This window comes from Salminus brasiliensis, chromosome 1 (genome assembly GCF_030463535.1).
Source record: "Salminus brasiliensis chromosome 1, fSalBra1.hap2, whole genome shotgun sequence".
Classification (NCBI taxonomy): Eukaryota; Metazoa; Chordata; class Actinopteri; order Characiformes; family Bryconidae; genus Salminus; species Salminus brasiliensis.
In genome coordinates, this window is record NC_132878.1 from 21302003 (window position 1) to 21321317 (window position 19315).

Genomic DNA, 19315 nt, shown 5'->3' on the forward strand with positions numbered 1-19315 from the left:
CTCCTGGCGGTTAAGATGGCACTGTCCGAGTGGCGTCATTGGTTGGAGGGAGCTGCCCACCCATTCCTAGTCCTTACCGACCATAAGAACCTCGAGTATCTCCGGCAAGCTAAGTGTCTGAACCCCAGACAAGCCAGGTGGTCCCTGTTTTTCGCCAGGTTCCAGTTCCACATCACATACAGGCCGGGCTCCCGTAACACTAAGGCGGATGCCCTCTCCCGCATCCACCAAACGGCGGAGGGGGGGGGAGGTCGACCCGGTACCCTTGTTACCACCGTCGGTCTCAGTCGCGGCGATTCAATGGGACCTAGATACGGAGATAGCCGAGGCACTTTCCCGCACCGTCGTTCCCACAGTGTGCCCCCCAGACAAGGTCTACATACTGAGCACGTTCCGGGAGAGGCTCATTGGCTGGGCCCACGCCTCTCCAACAGCCGGCCACCCAGGTGAGACCCGTACTTTCCACCTACTGGCGGCCAAGTACTGGTGGGAAGGGATGCGGGCAGACATTCACAGTATAATTGCTTCATGTAGCACCTGCGCCCTGTGCAAAACCCCCAAGACACTCCCTTCGGGGAAGCTCATGCCTCTGCCCGTCCCCGACCGCCCGTGGTCTCACCTGGCGGTAGACTTTGTCACGGATCTGCCCGAATCCGGGGGTTACACGGTGGTGATGACGGTGGTGGATCGTTTCTCGAGGGGGGATTTCGGAATCCCGGAGGACATAGTATCAGACCGAGGGGCCCAGTTCACATCCCGGGTGTGGGGTGCGTTTTGCGAGCACCTGGGGGTGAGTGTAAGTCTTTCCTCAGGATACCACCCTCAGACCAATGGCCAGTGCGAGCGCACTAACCAGGAGCTGGGGAAGTTTCTGCGAATCTACTGTCACAACTACCCCAGCGACTGGTCGCGGTATCTGGTTTGGGCCGAGATGGCCCAGAACTCGCTGAGGTGCGCGACCACTGGCCTCACCCCCTATCAGTGCATGTTAGGCTACCAACCCCCGTTGGCCCCTTGGACTGCTGCGGAGACCCAGGTACCAGCAGTAGATGCATGGATGCGCCGCAGCGAAGACGTCTGGACCAAGACCCATCAGCACATCCAGACCTTCCTGCGGCGCTACAAGACACAGGCGGATAGGAAGCGTGGGGAGACCCCGTCATACGCGCCTGGAGATCGCGTATGGGTCTCCACACGTCAAACATGTCAATGAGGTTTCTGTTAAGGTTCGTTTACCCCCACACTCACGAATGCATCCTGTGTTTCATGTTTCGCAGCTCAAGCCTGTGGTGTCAGGGCCCCTGGACGAGGCCACCCCGGCGGACACGCCGCCGGAGCCTATAGAGGTGGATGGGACGCCCGCTTACACGGTGCGGCGAGTACTGGACTCCCGACGGCGCGGGGGCCGACGGCAGTATCTGCTGGACTGGGAAGGGTATGGTCCGGAGGAACGCTCCTGGTAACCGGCTAGTAACGTTCTGGACCCGGCATTGGTCCAGGAGTTTCATGAACGCTATCCGTACAAGCCGGCTCCCAGGCCTCGCGGTCGCCCCAAGAAGTCGCGGGCCCCCGCCCGTGGAGGGCTCTCCAGTCGGCAGGTGCCACGGGCCCGCTCCCGGACGTTCTGGGCTCTCAGGCATCTGGCCGGCGACCGGCCGCCTCGGGGGGGGGGGGGGGGTACTGTCAGCCCTGTGGCGCCGCGCCCCCCCCAGGGGCGGCTTTGGGCCGCGGTCCACAGGCTCCTCGGAACTTTTCAGTCAATGTTGGGTTGATTTCTATGTCGAGTAAGTTCATCAGCGCCTGACGAGCGCGGTTTTTGATTTGTCCCCTCTTGCTTTGCTCCCGGACTGCTTTCCAGCCTCAGGTGGTTTTCCAGGTTTCTCCCCGTTCAGTTGTCCCCTGTTTGTTTTCTGTTTCTGTTTATTGGACCCTGTACTTTGCTGCCTCGTTTTGTTGGTGTTTGTTCATTTTGGTTTGGTCATTAAAGACTGTTTTCTCTGCATTGCTCTGTCCCTGCGAGTGTTCCCTTGTCTCGCCTAGCCAGCATTACACCCATAGCTAGGGACATTAACATCAATCACCAGCTTTCAAATTAAATTTGAGTCATAACGTTTTGAGTAGAGAGTGGATGCAGCCAAAAATGCATCTCATTCTTGAGCACATTATTTAGTATAAATACAAATTGATCTGCTGTTGAAATTTTATTTCATGATAGGATAAGATAATCCTTTATTAGTCCCACAGGAAATCCACAGTGTCACAGCAGCAAAGGAATAGCAAGACATAAATTAGATAGATTACCAATGTAAATACAATATAAATAATCAAGTAAGTAAAAATAAAAAACTCATTATTTTAGAAAATGCTGAGCTAAAGAAGAAAGTGCTGCTCTCCAGTGATTTCTGCCTGTCATTTGCACCAGAGAACAGTTGTTCTGAGTGGTTTGGTGTAAAATGCTCCAGCATAGTTACGCAGCAGACCTCTGTAGTGTTTAATGCTTCTAATGGTGGCATCATTGGGGTGGTTTTAAGATAAGGTTTTGTTATGTTTTCTAGCAAGATCATTTTGGAGGGATGCAGGGTTGTTATGTTCTTCATTTGTGACATATTTTGAGACTTTTTAAGAATTATCTCACTTTTTAAGAATTATGTTGACAGACATTTAAAAATGAAATGGATAAAGCAAGAAACAAAAAGGCCATACAACTGCATATTTTTAATGTGTTTCTGTGTTCCATTTCAATGAAATGGACTTTCCTGTTCAAACAGTTTTACATATTAACAGCTGTGATGTACGCTGTGCCCCTGACCAAAATACATTTCTTGTACTTGTGGACTGAATGGTAGCCATGTTCATTTGTGGCTGGTCTGAACGCTGTTGAAGGATTCAGAGGTCCAAATTGTGTATTATGTCCAGCAGAAACAAAACCAGCCACAGAGATCTGACCAACAACACTGGATCATTTTAAGGGCAACATTCTAGCTGAACAGAAGTCCTATTATATAATACATAAAGCACAAGTTTCCCACTGGCGGGAAATTATTGATAGTTTATTTGTCGACTGTCTCCTAGAACTTTATGCCAGTTGACATTCAGCTCTGCACTAAGCCAAGCAATGACCTTTTCCAGCATTAGCCTTATTTTTAGCTAATGGAACACCATTTAAAGGACAATACATGATCAATGTATGCCAGGCCCGATTCCTTCCAAATTCACAGCAGCCATTTCAAAGCCACACATATACCCTTTGACATAAATATCAAACTGGTGATACTAATGCATGTGATCTAAAAGCCTAATGAATACCAGCCACAGAGACAAGAACGGCTGCAGCGCATGACATGTATTTTATTCATCCAACATTTACAGTAGTATTACAAAATATAAGACATACCATAAACTTACAGTTACTTACAATGTAAAAGTGGTCCCTTTTGGAAAATGTCCATCCTCATGTGTTTGCACACACAGATTTTGAAATGCATATGAATGTTGGAATGAAAATCTACACAGACAAGACCACATAAAACATCTGTATTTGCTTAAATACATACACATATATATATTTACATCATTTTTGTGATCAAAATTGTGTATGTCAGATCTTATCGCTCCACATTTACATTCCTTTATTTTTATACAAAAACATATTGCAAAAATCAAGTGTCAAATAGACCTGGGGAACATTGTGATAGGTACACTGTATAAATAAACATAATACAAAATAAACACCTCAAAGGAAAACAATTATTCACCTGATTCAAAGCAGATTTTGCTGCTTTCAATCAGTAAATAAGCACATACATATATAGTTAAATAAATAGAGAAATAAATTAACATATGTATAAATAAATAAATACGTTTAAATAAAAACATCAGTATTTAATTTGCAATATCACATACAAAGAAAAGTGTAACAAAAATTTTGAATTGCACTTGTTGCAGGTTTGCCGTTGTGATAATTTCACGTTTTCAAACTAAAAAGGCTAATGGAGGCACGTTTTAATCTCTTGTTGAAACCCATTTCAGTGTCCAAAGAAGAAAAAAAGGACCCAAATGAAATACTCGCTTGTCAAGATATGACTGAGACAGAGGAACAGCAGTTTCTAAGACAGAACAAAGGCTTATAAATGCACCAATTATTTATTTTCCCAAAACATATAGAAAAAGAACCTCCCTTAGGCATAACAAAGAAAGCTGAAAGAAGCGGTTATTGTAAATTTGGTAAGCTTGCTATTTAAGTATGGTACTAAGTATCAATTATTGTAATCTTGCTATTTTCTTCTTCACAGTGGAGCAACATCAGTGTAGGATGGAATGTATTCTGCAGTACACAGCTAATGCTGGCTAGCTAGTCTCATTCATTCAGTGTAAATGTAATTTACAAGTGAGAGAGAAACACTTTCTCAGTTTAATTTCTTTGTTTTTCAGAAAGAAGAGACCATGGCCTGCCCTTGCTTCTATTAGTGCACACTTCACACTTTCCTGGTTTGCGAATTTGTGGGTTAAAGATTATCTAGACACAAAGCGAAAGTGACTGCTACTGTAAGCCAATTCCTTGTTCCTGTGTCCAAAACCAATAAATTGTATTCCTGTTCAGTCTGACTGTGGCTTCAGACTACTGTAATAATCTTCCACCCAAATGGAAAACCTTTCTATAATCCTAACCTGAAGTCTAGACATGTTTAGTCTCACCGTATCGCCTTATCTTTAGACACACAGATGGGTGTATATGCCTCATAGCACATGTAGTCACAAGTGCAATAGTTTAATAAAGATTACAAATCGTTGCTTAAAGCCAATCTTTGCACGTTTGCTAAAGCAAATAATTCTGTGTCCAAACTGGGTTCTTTGTTAAACAGTGGTGATTACACTACTGTTTACTTGGTCCATATTTACTACTATTTAACACAACTGTTATTTGTCTTCTCTGCAGTATAATAACTGTACAGGTGTGCGACTGCCTCAGGTAGGTATATAATTTATGCTATAAATAAGAAGTGAGTTTTGAGAATTGTTTTGCGACATTTCTGTTGACTTTTTGAAGAAATTACATTGGATAAAATGTAAATGTCATAATGACTGATTGCATTTCTTACTGGTCATAGAGCTTTTCTTAAATACCATTTGCTGCATGTGTGGTCACCAGCTTTGCTTTATTGATATAAAAAAATGTGGTTTACATCTTTCTGTCTCCAATTTTAGTCTGTCTTTCCTGATGTTTATAAAATCTACATATTTAGGATGAGACATCCCATTCATCTACTGTCAAGAGCTGTTTGAGAACTTTCCTCAGTGAAGCTTCACCTCTCCACCATGCTGCTTATATATTGTCATCATATATTAAATAGTACTGACAATTTTCATTTCCATAGCCTACATCAACAAACTGTTATAAGCTTTTGTTGTGCAAAATGACTTGGATGGAAATGTAGCTGCTGATGCGGTTCCAATTTTTTATGTAATGTCATTGGGAATGTCCAGATCTGATCCAATGAATTATCGGCTATTGATTATATTAATTCCAATTCATGCTTTGATCCTATGTCTGGACTACTGTGGCTGTTACACAGCTATTTGAAATAAATTCCAGAACATGGATCGGGACATTCCTATCTGGTGCATTCTCTGGAATAGAGAATAATAAATCCATACAACTAAGAAACAGACAGCAAGTCTCCAGCTAAAAAAAAAAAATCATGACTTAAGGTTTGACCCATGCTGAAGTAAACACATTTTACATGGGTTCAGTTGCTTTGGCCCTTTTCAGGAATACTATCAATATTGTTAAAGACAACCTTCTTAGATATTTGTAGGTATTAATGAACACAGCATTTCTTCCTGCATATTTTTTGGTGTTGCATTAAAAAAAAAACAATTTTTTTAATTAAAAAATTATTAAATCAAATGTATTGATCTAAAGTAACAATAAGATTTTCACTTTGTTGTTGATTCTTTTAAAACCACATGCCAAAAAAACCCCAAAAAAACAAACAAACAAAAAAACATTCCCACATGTTCCCTCAGCACAACATAATCCATCCATTGGATCATTCAAATACATGTATTCAAATACCTATGAGTTGCCTCTCAAATGTGAATAACATAAAACAGAAAAATGCAGATACTCCTTTACAAAGATTAGATAAGTCTGTATTGTATATCTGAAGTACAGTAGACCTATATTGTATGTAGTGAAGTATCAATGTCACATGCATGGTCATTTTTGTCATGGGCTTCAATTAAATTGCACTATTTACAATTAACTGTCCTTCAAGGTCGGTCAAAGTCAAAGGCATTCGTTTCTGTGTGTGGGAGATCTTTCCTATGGCTTTGTTTGGCCATCCTGTTTTCCACTCGTTCATTTCATGGACTGCAGCTCTTCTTTGTATTCACATATTCACGTATAAATAAACCGAGCAGCAAGTAAATAAATCCATAAACAAATAAAGATATAGAGAACAGACTTGTCAATACTGGTTCTTTTGTGGGCTTGATGCAAAAAACACCTAGATAACCACATTCTAAATAAAAAGAACTGTGGTAGTCTATTTAAGTTCAGGCTTCTTTTGATGGAACCAGAACTTGCCCTTTAAACTCATACACTATTTATCATCAGAACATTAGGAACTCCTTTATGAAAATAGCATCCGTTAGTGACCTATTCATCGAAGCCCACATCTACACATGATGACGATAAGAAATAGCTTCTCTTCAAAGCGGTCACAAAGCATAATTTGCTGCAGTTCCTCCATTCTGTGATCTGCAATTCATCACACATACACATATGTACATACTCACACAGTTTGCCAGCAGCATCTTTCAGAAACCTACAAATAAACCTCTGCATTTACATTCGTTTGAATCGAGCCAAAAAGCCTCAGCGTCTGCTGTGAGTATTAAGAGTCTGTCCTTTTAGAAAAAACATTGAGTGAAAGATGGCACTAAAACCCAAACACACACACACACTCATACATACGAGCACCTGCAGTCAGCAGTGCAAGATCTTCATGAACGCCTTGCGGAACTCCACATTGAAGGTGGTGTAAATGATGGGGTTCACGGCGCTGTTCACGTAGCCCAGCCACGTGAAGGCGTTGTACATTTCCAGAGGCACATAACAGCTTGTGCAGTGAGTCTTCAGGATGTGAGTAATGAAGAAGGGCAGCCAGCATATAATGAAAACACCTGAAAGAAAGATGCTAATGCTTACAAGTCCTGCCACAAGGGAACAGGGTTACAACTGATGTGTTTGTGAGGCGTAGCTATTAGGCAGGCAGGCTGTTAGCATTACAGACCAGTGTGGGGACATAAGAGGTTTCTAAATGAAAATGAATGAAGATTTAATCTGTTTTTCATTGTTGCACAGACAATAATAAGATTAGGGTGGGTTGGGGGATTGCTTAGGATCACCACATGTTTAGAAATGGCCCTGACTCTGATACTACTGATAATGGTATAATTCTTTTGTGTATAAGTAATTTTTAAAATAATTTAAAATAAATAAACAATACATTCATTAAATTTAATTATATAATTAAATACATTTGGTTTCATTTGTGGAAAAGCAGATATTTACTTATGGTTTCAGTTTTATGAAAATGAAATTCAACATGTACAGTGTTGTTCTGCAATAACATTTGCTTTCTGTTCTTTATGTTTTGATGCTGAAATTTACAGAAAAACAGCAGATGTTCAGACTCAAAGCTACTGGTACTGAAAATCAATAAGCAATTCATTGTGTAACTGAATATGTTCATGTATTGCATCCTTAAATAGCATGACAAAACAAAAGTCTTTACTCAACTTCAAAGGATTAAACATCTTTGTGCCTTCTAGCAACAACTGATCTTTAAAAGTACATTTTCATCTAATCTTTACCCACCTAGAACGATGGCTAACATCTGTGTGGCCTTCTTCTCTTTGTGCTGTGACATCTTCCTCTTACTCATGGTCTTGGTGACAGTGGTGCGGGTTTTGCCATTTGGTAAGGCCTGTGTTTCGAAGGGTTTGGCCTCTTTAGGGGTCTGGGCATCCTTGGCATGGCCATTTTTCTCATCTCCGTGGGGCTGCCACTCCTCATGTGAAGGTGTGGCATGACTGGGGCTCTGGCTGGCCAGAAGGTTTCCTGCAGAGGTGGCTGCCAGCTTCATTTTCTCTGGAGGACTTGTGCTGGCAATCAACCCCATTTCTACACCGGTACCCTGCTGCACCACATCTTTAATCAGCAACTGCTGAGGAAATAGTAGACATCATGCATACAGGATGATATATACTGAAAATGAAACTTTTCTGAACAGCATATATACAGTGATGAGCCTAAACATTACGGCTACTCATAGAATAGGGAGTTATGTTGAATATTGTGTAACAATAGAGCATATTCAGGGTCTTGTTAGTAAGATGATAACTAAACAAACGGTTCTTATACTCAACGTGATGGACAAGGAGAAAAAAATCATTTGACTTCCATTGAAAGTACATTTTGGAAATGCAAAGTTTTTGTGTTACAGCAAGATATAAATGTGTGTATGCAAAAAAAAGTTGATATAAGCCGACTTACTGCTTTTTTGTTTTTGGCAGGCAAACTCCCATTGGTTTTAACAATAACTGTGCAGAGTTTCACATCCTCTGGGTGAGTGCACTTTTCCTACGGCAAGGAAAACAACAGAAGGTTCAGCATGTGTTTGATATTATGGAGAATATTTGCAGGATGCTCCAATGCCCTTTGGTGATGACCAGACCAAGTGCTTCCGCCAAACCACCAAATTTCCTCCAAAAAGAGAAAGAGAGAGAGAGAGAGAGAAAGAGAGAGAGAGAGAGAGAGAAAACAATGGTGTGCTTGGAAGTTAATTGGATGTAGTGTACCATGAAAAATCTCAGACCTTTCGAACCAGCCAAAAAGAAAAAAAAGACAAGACGCATGAACTCATTGATCTGGAAAGGCAATTATAAAACAGATGGGCCAAAAAAAAAAAAAAAAAAAAAAAGAAATCAATAAGTAAACTGTGCAAGGATTAGGTCAACCTGATCGTTAAAAGTTCTCTTGTGCAATAAGGCCAACAGAATTTGAAAAAACAGCTAATTGTATGCCTAACCTTCCATTAAGTGAATGCACCTTGCTTTTATTGCTTCTCATGAAAGATCTCTTACTAGCCTTCAGGGAGCAAACCATCAAACCAGCTGCTTGTGAAACTCAAGGGAGTTGTGTTAATTTCACTTTGTTCTATCTTTTTATCCCTTACATTTTTTCCCTTAAAAAGCAGGTAGAGCTAGTTTAGTCCCGGTTCAGAATATAAAGAGAATAATGTTAAACAATATGCCATGAAGGGAAATTGCTTCTAATTGTTCATGTGGCGGCATTTCCCGGCTTTAATGGCTGTACTTTCAGAGCCGTCCGCTGGGTAATGCATATTCAGCATGTGTGAAGCCGAAGACCTCATAAACAAATAACGAACACACAAGGGAGGCGTTAAACCAAGAGCATCCAAACACATCAATGGCCTTCCTGATGCACATTGCCCATCTATTTATTCGGCTCAATCAAGCACTGTGTTTAACATGGATGAAGACTCTAAACTGTCTCTTGGGTTTTAACGTTTTGCGTCAGTGCAGCCTTTCTATATCTCCAGCCATATTCACCTTTTCACTGATGACAATGATCGGTAATGATTTATCTTTGCTACTAGAAAAAGTGACTAAAAAGGACACCTAGTACTCTTCAATTTTCCTCATTAACATTCACAACATCTATCACTATTTATTATCTTTCACTATGGATTGTACAGTGAATATCTATGATTTTGATTAGATAAAATGAAATATGCATAAATACATCAAAGAATAAAAAAGTGCCCTGTAATTGCATTTACTGAGTATTTACATTCTTTGATGTATTTATGCATCTATTTAAAATCCTGTTATTCTGCCTCAGAATGAAACATGCTGACCTTTCTTTTATGAAAGCTTTTTTTCAGAAAAGAAAAAATCAATAATTTCTGCTTTTATTGGCTGGTTTACATCACCAGTGAAAGCTCACATATCCCACATATTATAGCATAATCTTAACACTATAATCCAAGCACTCCAATTATGCCCAAGTCTTACCAGATGGTTTTGCTGTCCCCTCATTGTGTCTTCTCAACACAGTGTGTCGAGACTGTTGCTAGGTTATCTTTTAGCTTTGACCCTTTTCTGGGTTTGGTTTACTCAAGTCCTTCTGGTAAGAAATAATATTTGTATTTGAGCTTTGTAGCTCTATTTATATCACTTTCACAAGTACGCCACTTCCATTAACTGAACTCTTATTATCCAGCTTACAGTTTGAAGTTCTAGGTTCTGAGCAAAAAATAATAATAACATCACCAAAAAAGCACACATGAGTGAGTGAAACTGACATTTGGTCTGTGCTGGCACATCTGCACCAGGTTTGACACTCAAATTTAGACCCACCCAGCTTCATAACAGTGATTAGCTCAAACACACTAACAAGGACAGACATTCCACTAATTAACATTTAACAAGGCACACACATTAATTAGAATGATGCTAATGAGAAAGTTTTCAAACATTCAAGTCAGTAAAGTTCTAAAAGGAACTGGAACAAGTCAAACTGAAAAGTCAGAAGTGAACCCTGTACCTGATATAGCTTTCATTCACTGTGAGAAGAATTCAGTCTAGCCAATTGCACTGTTGCGTTGTTTGCTGGTAACCATCTGGAGAGCAAGTCGTGAAGACAAGGAAGTAGCTGAAGTGATTGTGGAACTTTATTCTTTTGCATAAAAATCCCAATTTTGTCACTTTTTTCACTTTAGTAATTTTCATTTCCACCCACCATCCAGGTCTCCCCCCCATCTTTCCAAACTGCTGCTAACGCAACATCATTAGACAGCTGAATGCGCTTGGAGGAGAGCGCAACCTGTCAATTCTGTTACATCAGCTAACAGACGTCTGTGTTGGGCAGCATTGCTCTGAGTGATGGAGAGAGGCAGGACCATCCTACCCACCCAGAAAGAGGACAATTATGCTCTCTTGGATTCCCAGTCACAGATGCCATCGATGACTCGCACCCCTCCAATGATAGGAAATGTGTTTAGATATCTGTGCACTCAAGAGACCCCAGAAATAGGTTTCCAACAATTCCAAATAAGAATAAACTCAGACAACCAGCCACCCTTAAGATGATACAAATTTTTATTAAATCATGCACGTTTGACTAATACTGTAAGTCTGAAGAAGGATACACTGATAATATTACCTTAATACATTTGTCTATTTGTATATATACAGTGGGGAAAAAAGTATTTAGTCAGTCACCAATTGTGCAAGTTCTCCCACTTAAAAAGATGAGAGAGGCCTGAAATTGACATCATAGGTAGACCTCAACTATGAGACAAAATGAGAAAAAAAATTCAGAAAATCACATTGTCTGATTTTTAAAGAATTTATTTGCAAATAATGGTGGAAAATAAGTATTTGGTCAATAACAAAAGTTCATCTCAATACTTTGTTATATATCCTTTGTTGGCAATGACAGAGGTCAAACGTTTTCTGTAAGTCTTCACAAGGTTGGCACGTTTCTGGTATGTTGGCCCATTCCTCCATGCAGATCTCCTCTAGAGCAGTGATGTTTTGGGGCTGTCTGCGGGCAACACAGACTTTCAACTCCTTCCAAAGGTTTTCTATGGGGTTGAGATCTGGAGACTGGCTTGGCCACTCCAGGACCTTGAAATACGTCTTAAGAAGCCACTCCTTTGTTGCCCTGGCAGTGTGCTTGGGATCATTGTCATGCTGAAAGACCCAGCCACGTTTCATCTTCAATGCCCTTGCTGATGGAAGGAGGTTTTGCACTCAAAATCTCACAATACATGGCCCCATTCATTCTTTCATGTACATGGACCAGTCATCCTAGTCCCTTTGCAGAGAAACAGCCCCAAAGCATGATGTTGCCACCCCCATGCTTCACAGTTGGTATGGTGTTCTTTGGATGCAACTCAGCATTTACTCTCCTCCAAACACAACGAGTTGTTTGTACCAAACAGTTTTACTTTGGTTTCATCTGACCATAAGACATTCTCCCAATACTCTTCCGGAACATCCAAATGCTCTCTAGCAAACTTCAGACGCGCCCGGATATGTACTGGCTTAAGCAGGGGAACACGTCTGGCACTGCAAGATCCCTGGCGGCGTAGTGTGTTACTGACGGTAGCCTTTGTAACGTTGGTCCCAGCTTTCTGCAGGTCATTCACTAGGTCCCCCCATGTGGTTCTTGGATTTTTGCTTACCGTTCTTGTGATCATTTTGACCCCACGGGCTGAGATCTTGCGTGGAGAATCATTTTCTGATTATTGCTCCCACAGTAGATTTCTTTACACCAAGCTGCTTGCAGATTCAGTCTTCCCAGCCTGGTGCAGGTCTACAATTTTATTTTCTCTCTTTTCTATTAGCTCTTTGGTCTTCACCATAGTTTGGAGTGTGACTGTTTGAGGTTGTGGGCAGGTGTCTTTTTTACTGTTAACGACTTCAAACAGGTGCCATGAATACAGGTAATGAGTGGAGGACAGAGAAGCCTCTTAAAGAAGAAGTTACAGGTCTGTGACAGCCAGAAATCTTGCTTGTTTGTAGGTGACCAAATACTTATTTTCCACCATTATTTGCAAATAAATTCTTTAAAAATGTGCCTCATAGTTGAGGTCTACCTATGATGTCAATTACAGGCCTCTCTCATTTTTTTTAAGTGGGAGAACTTGCACAATTGGTGACTGACTAAATACTTTTTTCCCCACTGTATCAGTATATCACACAGTATCAGAAACCACATCAGGATTTGAGTTGACCTAACTTGCTTGCTATATTAGCCTTGTAGCGTAAGTGCAAACTTAAGCAAACTCTAGACAACCGAAGTAAGCTAGATGAACAGGATGGAATGATAAGTTATGGAGGATTTAGGTTTCCATAAACATCAAACATGTCTTGGCTGCTGGACTGCAGAGTAAAAATACACACGTCTGAATGTCAGCCAGATCACCAGTTTATGATCTTCAGCTAAATGACAAAATGTAAAAGAACAAAACTGGAGGGCCATTTTAGTTCAAACAAGTGTGTGAAAAGCAACTTGCTCCAAAATTCCTTCTAGAAATAGCTCTTGGCATTAGCTACAGTTGCTGAAATAATTAATCTGAGCAGCTGCTCATCAGGTTCCCAGGCAGTAAGTGTAATCTTTCTGACAGCCTTTTGATGCACAGTGTACTGACAGGTAGGTATTTCTTTGTGAGTGGTGTGTTCACCTTGAGTGGAAGCTGGGGCTCAGCGTCGGCCTTCTGACAACTGCGCTTGGTGTTGACTCGTTTCCGACGCTTGCGCAGCACCACGTAGATCTGCACGTACACAAGGAGCGTGATAATGAAGGGCACGTAGAACGACATGATGGAGGAGTAGACTACGAAGGCCGGGTTGGCGATCTCGCACACAGAATCGTCGCGTGTTGCTGGGAAATGAAAAGACAGTGTTTGTGTTATGAATGTCACAATCCAATATTTTGCCCCTGAACCCAATCCAGGTCCCTCGGTAAGTTCTAGTGCATTAGAGTTTGCTAAACTAATGGAATTTAGGTAAGACATGCCTGATTTTATTTTTTTATAAACAGGGTTATTAGATTTTTTTCTTTTAATGTTCTCTTTTTTTTTTTTACTTTACATTATTTATTTATTTACTTATTGTTAGATTCATTATGTTTAGTTTTAGGACTGCACTGATAGTTTTTAGTTTTTTTTTGTTTGTTTGTTTTTTAAGTTTTTATTTAGTTTAGTTTAAATTCCAAATTGGACAAATTTTTTCTAAAAGAAAATAAATACAAAAAAGCTGTATTAAAAGACTATGCTCAGGTCTAGGTCACACAAATAAATCACCAAAGACATCACCTGCGTAAGTCTCCTTTGCCCAGGTGACCTCTCCTTTGCTCAGACCTAGATCTCTTGAAAGCTGTTTTGTGAAAACATCCGTTGTGAAAATTGATGTACATGTATGTAATTTGTTCTCTTTTGGTTTTTATATATTTTGTTATATTAAGTGTTTATTTTACAGAGGTGATTATTCTTAACCAAATGATTGCAACTGTAACAATTGTAAAGTATTTCTGTAAAGTAATTGTAAAGTATTTCTGTTTCTGATTCTGAAAAGCGCTGTACAAATAATTATTTATTATAGAATCTAGAATATTACATAATTATTTCTTATAATAGAACTGAAACACCATGATTACTAAAAGACACAGCCATTTCTTAAAGATTTCTTAAAGAATCCACTTCTGGACCATCTTTCATTCACTGGAAACTAAAAGGTTGTTTCTACCAACATTAGCAGGTTTTATTCTATAATTTAATTTTGATTCATTCATTTCTATTCATTATGATATCTAATGCAACTGCATTGTTTGGACACCAAGATTGTCAAACAGTCTGCATCAGTCAAAACTCTACTACAGTACACTCATTTGATGCACCACATTCTTCCCGCCTCCCAGCTCTATTTTAATTTTAGATTATTTTAGAACATGGACGCAGTAAGAATGGGCAAGATCAACAAGTAACAAGTGTATTGTTAAACCTCTACTAGTCAAAGAAACTGGAATCATTAGAAATGTAGCTTGTTCCTCTACTCTTGCTTACATCAGTAAGCAAAGCAGTCCAATGGGTGTTCTGAATCTTGGGCAGATGTTGCGGCTGTAAATGGAGGGCATGGTCGAGACTATCTGGTGATTGGTCAACAGGCGGGAAAGAAGAACAGCTGTTTTTTTTAATTACCTGTGTTGTTTAACCCAAACAACAGGGGGCAGGAGATGGCGAAAGACAGAACCCAAACCACTGAGATCATTACTGTGACGCGCCGCTTCGAGCTGTACCTCGTGTTGTACAACATCGGCATGGCAACAGCTGTGTACCTGCAGGAACAACCCAGTATAGAGTAGGAGTAGAAAGAGTGAGTGAGAGAGAGAGAGAGAGAGAGAGAGAGAGAGAGAGAGAGAGAGAGAGTTACAGGAAACACAACAACAGAGATGATAGTTACAACAGCTAATCCAGTATTTATCATCATTATGATTAAAAACATCATGATCCACATTATGATCCTTTACACATCAGGGTGTTTTCTCCATATAACAGACTATATTACTCTAGGAAGTGTACTCTAAAGAACTACGATGAACTCAAATCCATACAGTAAACCCTTTGCAAAGTCACCTAAAATCTTTTGCTGTTTTCATGGACTACCCAAGAAACCTTTAGAGTACAAGATGACACTTTTATATACTCAGCAAACGGAGACTCTCTCTCCATCCTTGCTCTCCCTCACTCTCTCTGACAAACAAAATCTCATCGATCTACAGTATGCATGTCATTTAGTCAGGCCATTTCTCAGTCCTCTCTGGATTGATGGCAATTTCATGGTAGGCCTACCTGTCAATACTAATAGCACACAGATTAAGGATGCTGGCTGTGCACATCATGACGTCCAGAGTGACAAAGATGTCACAGTGGATTTTACTAAACCGCCATTCTCCCACAACCTGCAACACAGATTGGAAAAATCAGATTAGAAAAGTTCAAATGCAAAAGAAGATAAAACTGGGAATTAAAAAAATAGTATTACTATTAGAGATGTGCATCCTGAGAAATTTTGATATTCAAATATTCACAAGAGTTAACAAATCGATATCAGGTTAGGCTTACTTATTCGATAGTATTACTGATATTAGGGGGCAAAACTGGAAAACACATTTAATAACCTAATAAGCTAACAGCAATAACCATTACTGTATTGGATGATGAAGAGGATTTGACATCTTCTGCACAAAATATAATCTGCCTAGCGGCCAACATGCCAGTGAACAATGTGCCAGTAAAAGATATCTTTTTTCTATTCCAGGGCTACAAACTTTTACAGTTTTGGAGTGATGTTGTGTGGAACAAAGGGGAAAGGGTGCTGTCCCTAACAGAAGGCCTTCAAAAGTGTTTAATCGGTGAAATCTGAAACGGCAGCTGTATGAAAACTTTATCAGTAGTGACATTAATCTTAAGGCTGTTTTGGGGGAGAAAGAAAGTAGTTTAGATTAGTTAAGATTAGAGAAAGAGACTCACGGTGGCCCATGCATGGGAGTTGGCAGCCCTGTTCTAGACATAGCTAACATCAGCTAGAGTAGATAACCTAAATTAGGAAAGCAAAAATACTATATGGACAATAATGTCTAGACTTCACAGATTATCTAAAATCTAGTTTTCTCAGTGCTTAGTTTCACTTTTTTTTTAAATAGCAATGTATAATTTACATACAAGCGCAAACCCTGATTCTCTATTAAACTCAAGTATATCTTGCTTAGTTCCACTGGGACTAAATGTGCACTGTACCTTAAACTAGGTACTAAGTAACACTAAGGTTAAGCTACAACACCTAGGCTGCAAAACTGCTAAAATAATATAGTTATTGCTTAAAATAGTATCTCCACCACCTGACCTGTAGTACTGATTATACACATTTTGCACTTACTGTATATGCACATATTGATCTCTTACCCATTGTCTTTAAGCTAAGGTTTTTGTTTACTGTCTCTGCACCGAGGAGACAAACAGTGTTTTGTTATACTGTACAATTTAGTATTGGTTTAATAACAATAAAGTTGAATGGTAAAACATTGAATTTTTATCAGGTATATGGACTGTCACCCCAAGATCAACGCTCTTATATAATTTTTTTCTACTTGTATACTCACACCCTAAATGTTTTACCAATTTCTTGAGTACCCGTACACAATCCTTATCCCTAATGTGTCGTCATAATAATACTGCATGTCAAAGGTTTGTAGAATATTTCTAAATCCTGCGCTTGTTTAAAAACACCAACTAGCCTTGAGTAACAGAGAAAACAGTTGCAGTCTGCTGTGTATGTGTGTGTATGTATGTATGAAGGTGCTGTTATTGATGCCTTGATCAATGCATGGCTGACTAAAATATTGGTGATGTTCATTCTTATGTAGACAACTACACGTGTAAACTCAAAGGACAATACAGAAGTCAACAAAAAATACTCAGATCATATTCAATTATTGTACAATAAATCAGTAACGCAATTCATGTTACAGACCTATTTGTGAGTTCAAGAAGCAAGGTTTGAATATAAGCTTCCTTTAAGCCTCTGAGCCTTAACATAATTTTTGCAAACCCTGACAGGATATTATAGCTGATGTGTTGTTTGAGATGCTGATACATAGATCAATTAGATCGTTGCACTTGACATCCATACATCAACTGAAAGAACAGGTACTTAGAAGGACGTGTTGATGGATGGATGGATGAATGGATGGATTGATGGATGGATGAATAGATGAATTGAGGGATGGATGAATGGATGAATGGATGGATGCATAGATAGAACTAAATGATTGAAAAGATAAACTTACATATGAATGTACTTAAAAAGCCTATTTACAAGCTCAGTTTGCTTGTTAAAAAATCAAGGTACTGAAAAGGGTTCTTACAGAGGTGTCAGAGCCTTTGTTTTTAAAAGTGTGCATTTATTGAGTATTCTCACTGTAAAGCTTTTTTCAGACATTTGAAACTGCTGCAAAAATGTATTGTAAACAAATTCATAAGTTAAGACACTGTGACAGCACTTTGGTTTTTATTTATAGCATCTATATGGCAAATAAATGTTCAAAAATCATAAACTGCCCTGTATTCTCATGTACTTCAGACAATCAGATTCTTTGTCATTTCAACCTGTCAAGGTGGGTCTACCTGTCAGAGTCCTACAAGAATCGCACCACTGAGGGAAGTCTATCAAACTGACAGCCACCTGTCCTGAAAACTGGCTTTGTGTTGTTCCATATCACTTCCCTACCACCTTTCCATTTTTGTATCAAAGAAAGGTATGCCATCTTACAGACATTTATGCATGATTTAAAATTGATTTGTTTTGACATTTTGTACATTTTACTTAGCTGTTATACCACTTTTCCACTAAAGACAATGAGTACCGGTCAACACCAATATACCAGACTGACATTTTATCTATTAAAACTAAACCATTGTTGACACACTTAATGTTAGATTAGCACTTAAAAGTAGACTTATGTGCTCAAACTATCCCACAGAAAGAAAACCGTAGATAACACTACATCATACAGCGTGTGTGTTGTTTCAGGCTTGTTGTTTTAGATTTGTTGCAAGATTGAAACTTTGGATACCCTTTAAAATCCAATCTGATGTCGGCTGAATGCTGATAATTATTAATGATGATATGCATTTTATTTTTTATTTCAATGATTTAGTTAATGTTTCCAATACTGTATATGGTTCCATTGAGTAGGATTTTAAGAGAATGAAATAAAACAGTCCAATCAAAATAATGTCAGGTTTATAAGATATTATTTAATATAATTTAAACTGCAACATGATATATTTGGAAAATACTGTGATATAAAATGTTATTAATATTGCCCAGTCCTAGTGAATTTACTCTATTTATATAGTGAAGAATGCTCTTTAAGTGTGGTGTTTGTCTTACTGTATCTCCTAGGCTTACCTAAGCTTTGAGTAATGCCATGGAAGAATTCTTTTTACAAACATGGTTCATAAGGAAACCAAAACTGGTTCTTCTGTTGCATTGCTCAAATATAGTTACTGGACCCTCCACAGACTAAATAGGAAAAGCAGATTCATGTTAAGCACCTTCAACTGTAGCTTCCATAGCCGTTTATAACAGCAGGCATGCACTTTACCAAATATTAGACAATCAAAAGCAGATCGGGAGGAGGTCATAATCAATAAGAGTGGAGCATTAGTGGCACAGCCAGGACTTAACACCACATAACAACATTCCCTGCATTTTCCAATAATTGCCCTTGTTGATATCTCATCCGAGGGATAGAAACTTTCAGTTGAAACCACAGTCTCCCCCTGCTGAATCCACCAACACCATCTCCAACAGCAACCAGACTTTTCTACCTTCCCCCTCTCTCCTATCCAGCACAAACCTGAAGTGATTCAATACTGGCAGTAAACAGCAGGACAGCATGGCAACTGGTATAATATAAGATTACTAGGAGATATGCTGCAATGTTCTGCAATGCTTAGAATACCATCATCATGGTGCCAAATCAGATGAAGTGGTTCATCAAAAATCAATGGCAAAGAGCATTTTAAGAACCTTAGTTTGGCACTACTCGTTTTTCTCTACATGTGTTCGTGCGACTCAGTTAAGAGTCTCTGAACAACTGCTAAATTAGGACCAATTCCTTCTCGTCTCCTCATTCTCAAATTGCCAA

At 39.5% G+C, this 19315-nt stretch overlaps 1 protein-coding gene across 2 annotated transcripts in view; it reads right to left on the reverse strand.

Annotated features, from left to right (window-relative positions):
- Positions 1–3362: 3362 nt before the first annotated feature.
- Positions 3363–19315, reverse strand: part of drd2b (dopamine receptor D2b) — a 54658-nt gene continuing 38705 nt past the window's right edge. Inside the window, exons 3-8 of one of the 2 annotated variants that reach the window (XM_072674372.1) lie at positions 15453–15562; positions 14802–14938; positions 13287–13486; positions 8564–8650; positions 7886–8231; positions 3363–7188 (exon numbers count right to left, since the gene is read on the reverse strand). In XM_072674372.1, coding sequence (XP_072530473.1) covers positions 6992–7188; positions 7886–8231; positions 8564–8650; positions 13287–13486; positions 14802–14938; positions 15453–15562 — 1077 coding nt within the window. In that variant the 3' untranslated portion in view covers positions 3363–6991. Of the gene's footprint in view, positions 7189–7885; positions 8235–8563; positions 8651–13286; positions 13487–14801; positions 14939–15452; positions 15563–19315 lie in introns of both variants that reach the window. The other variant, XM_072674370.1, reaches the window with a different exon arrangement.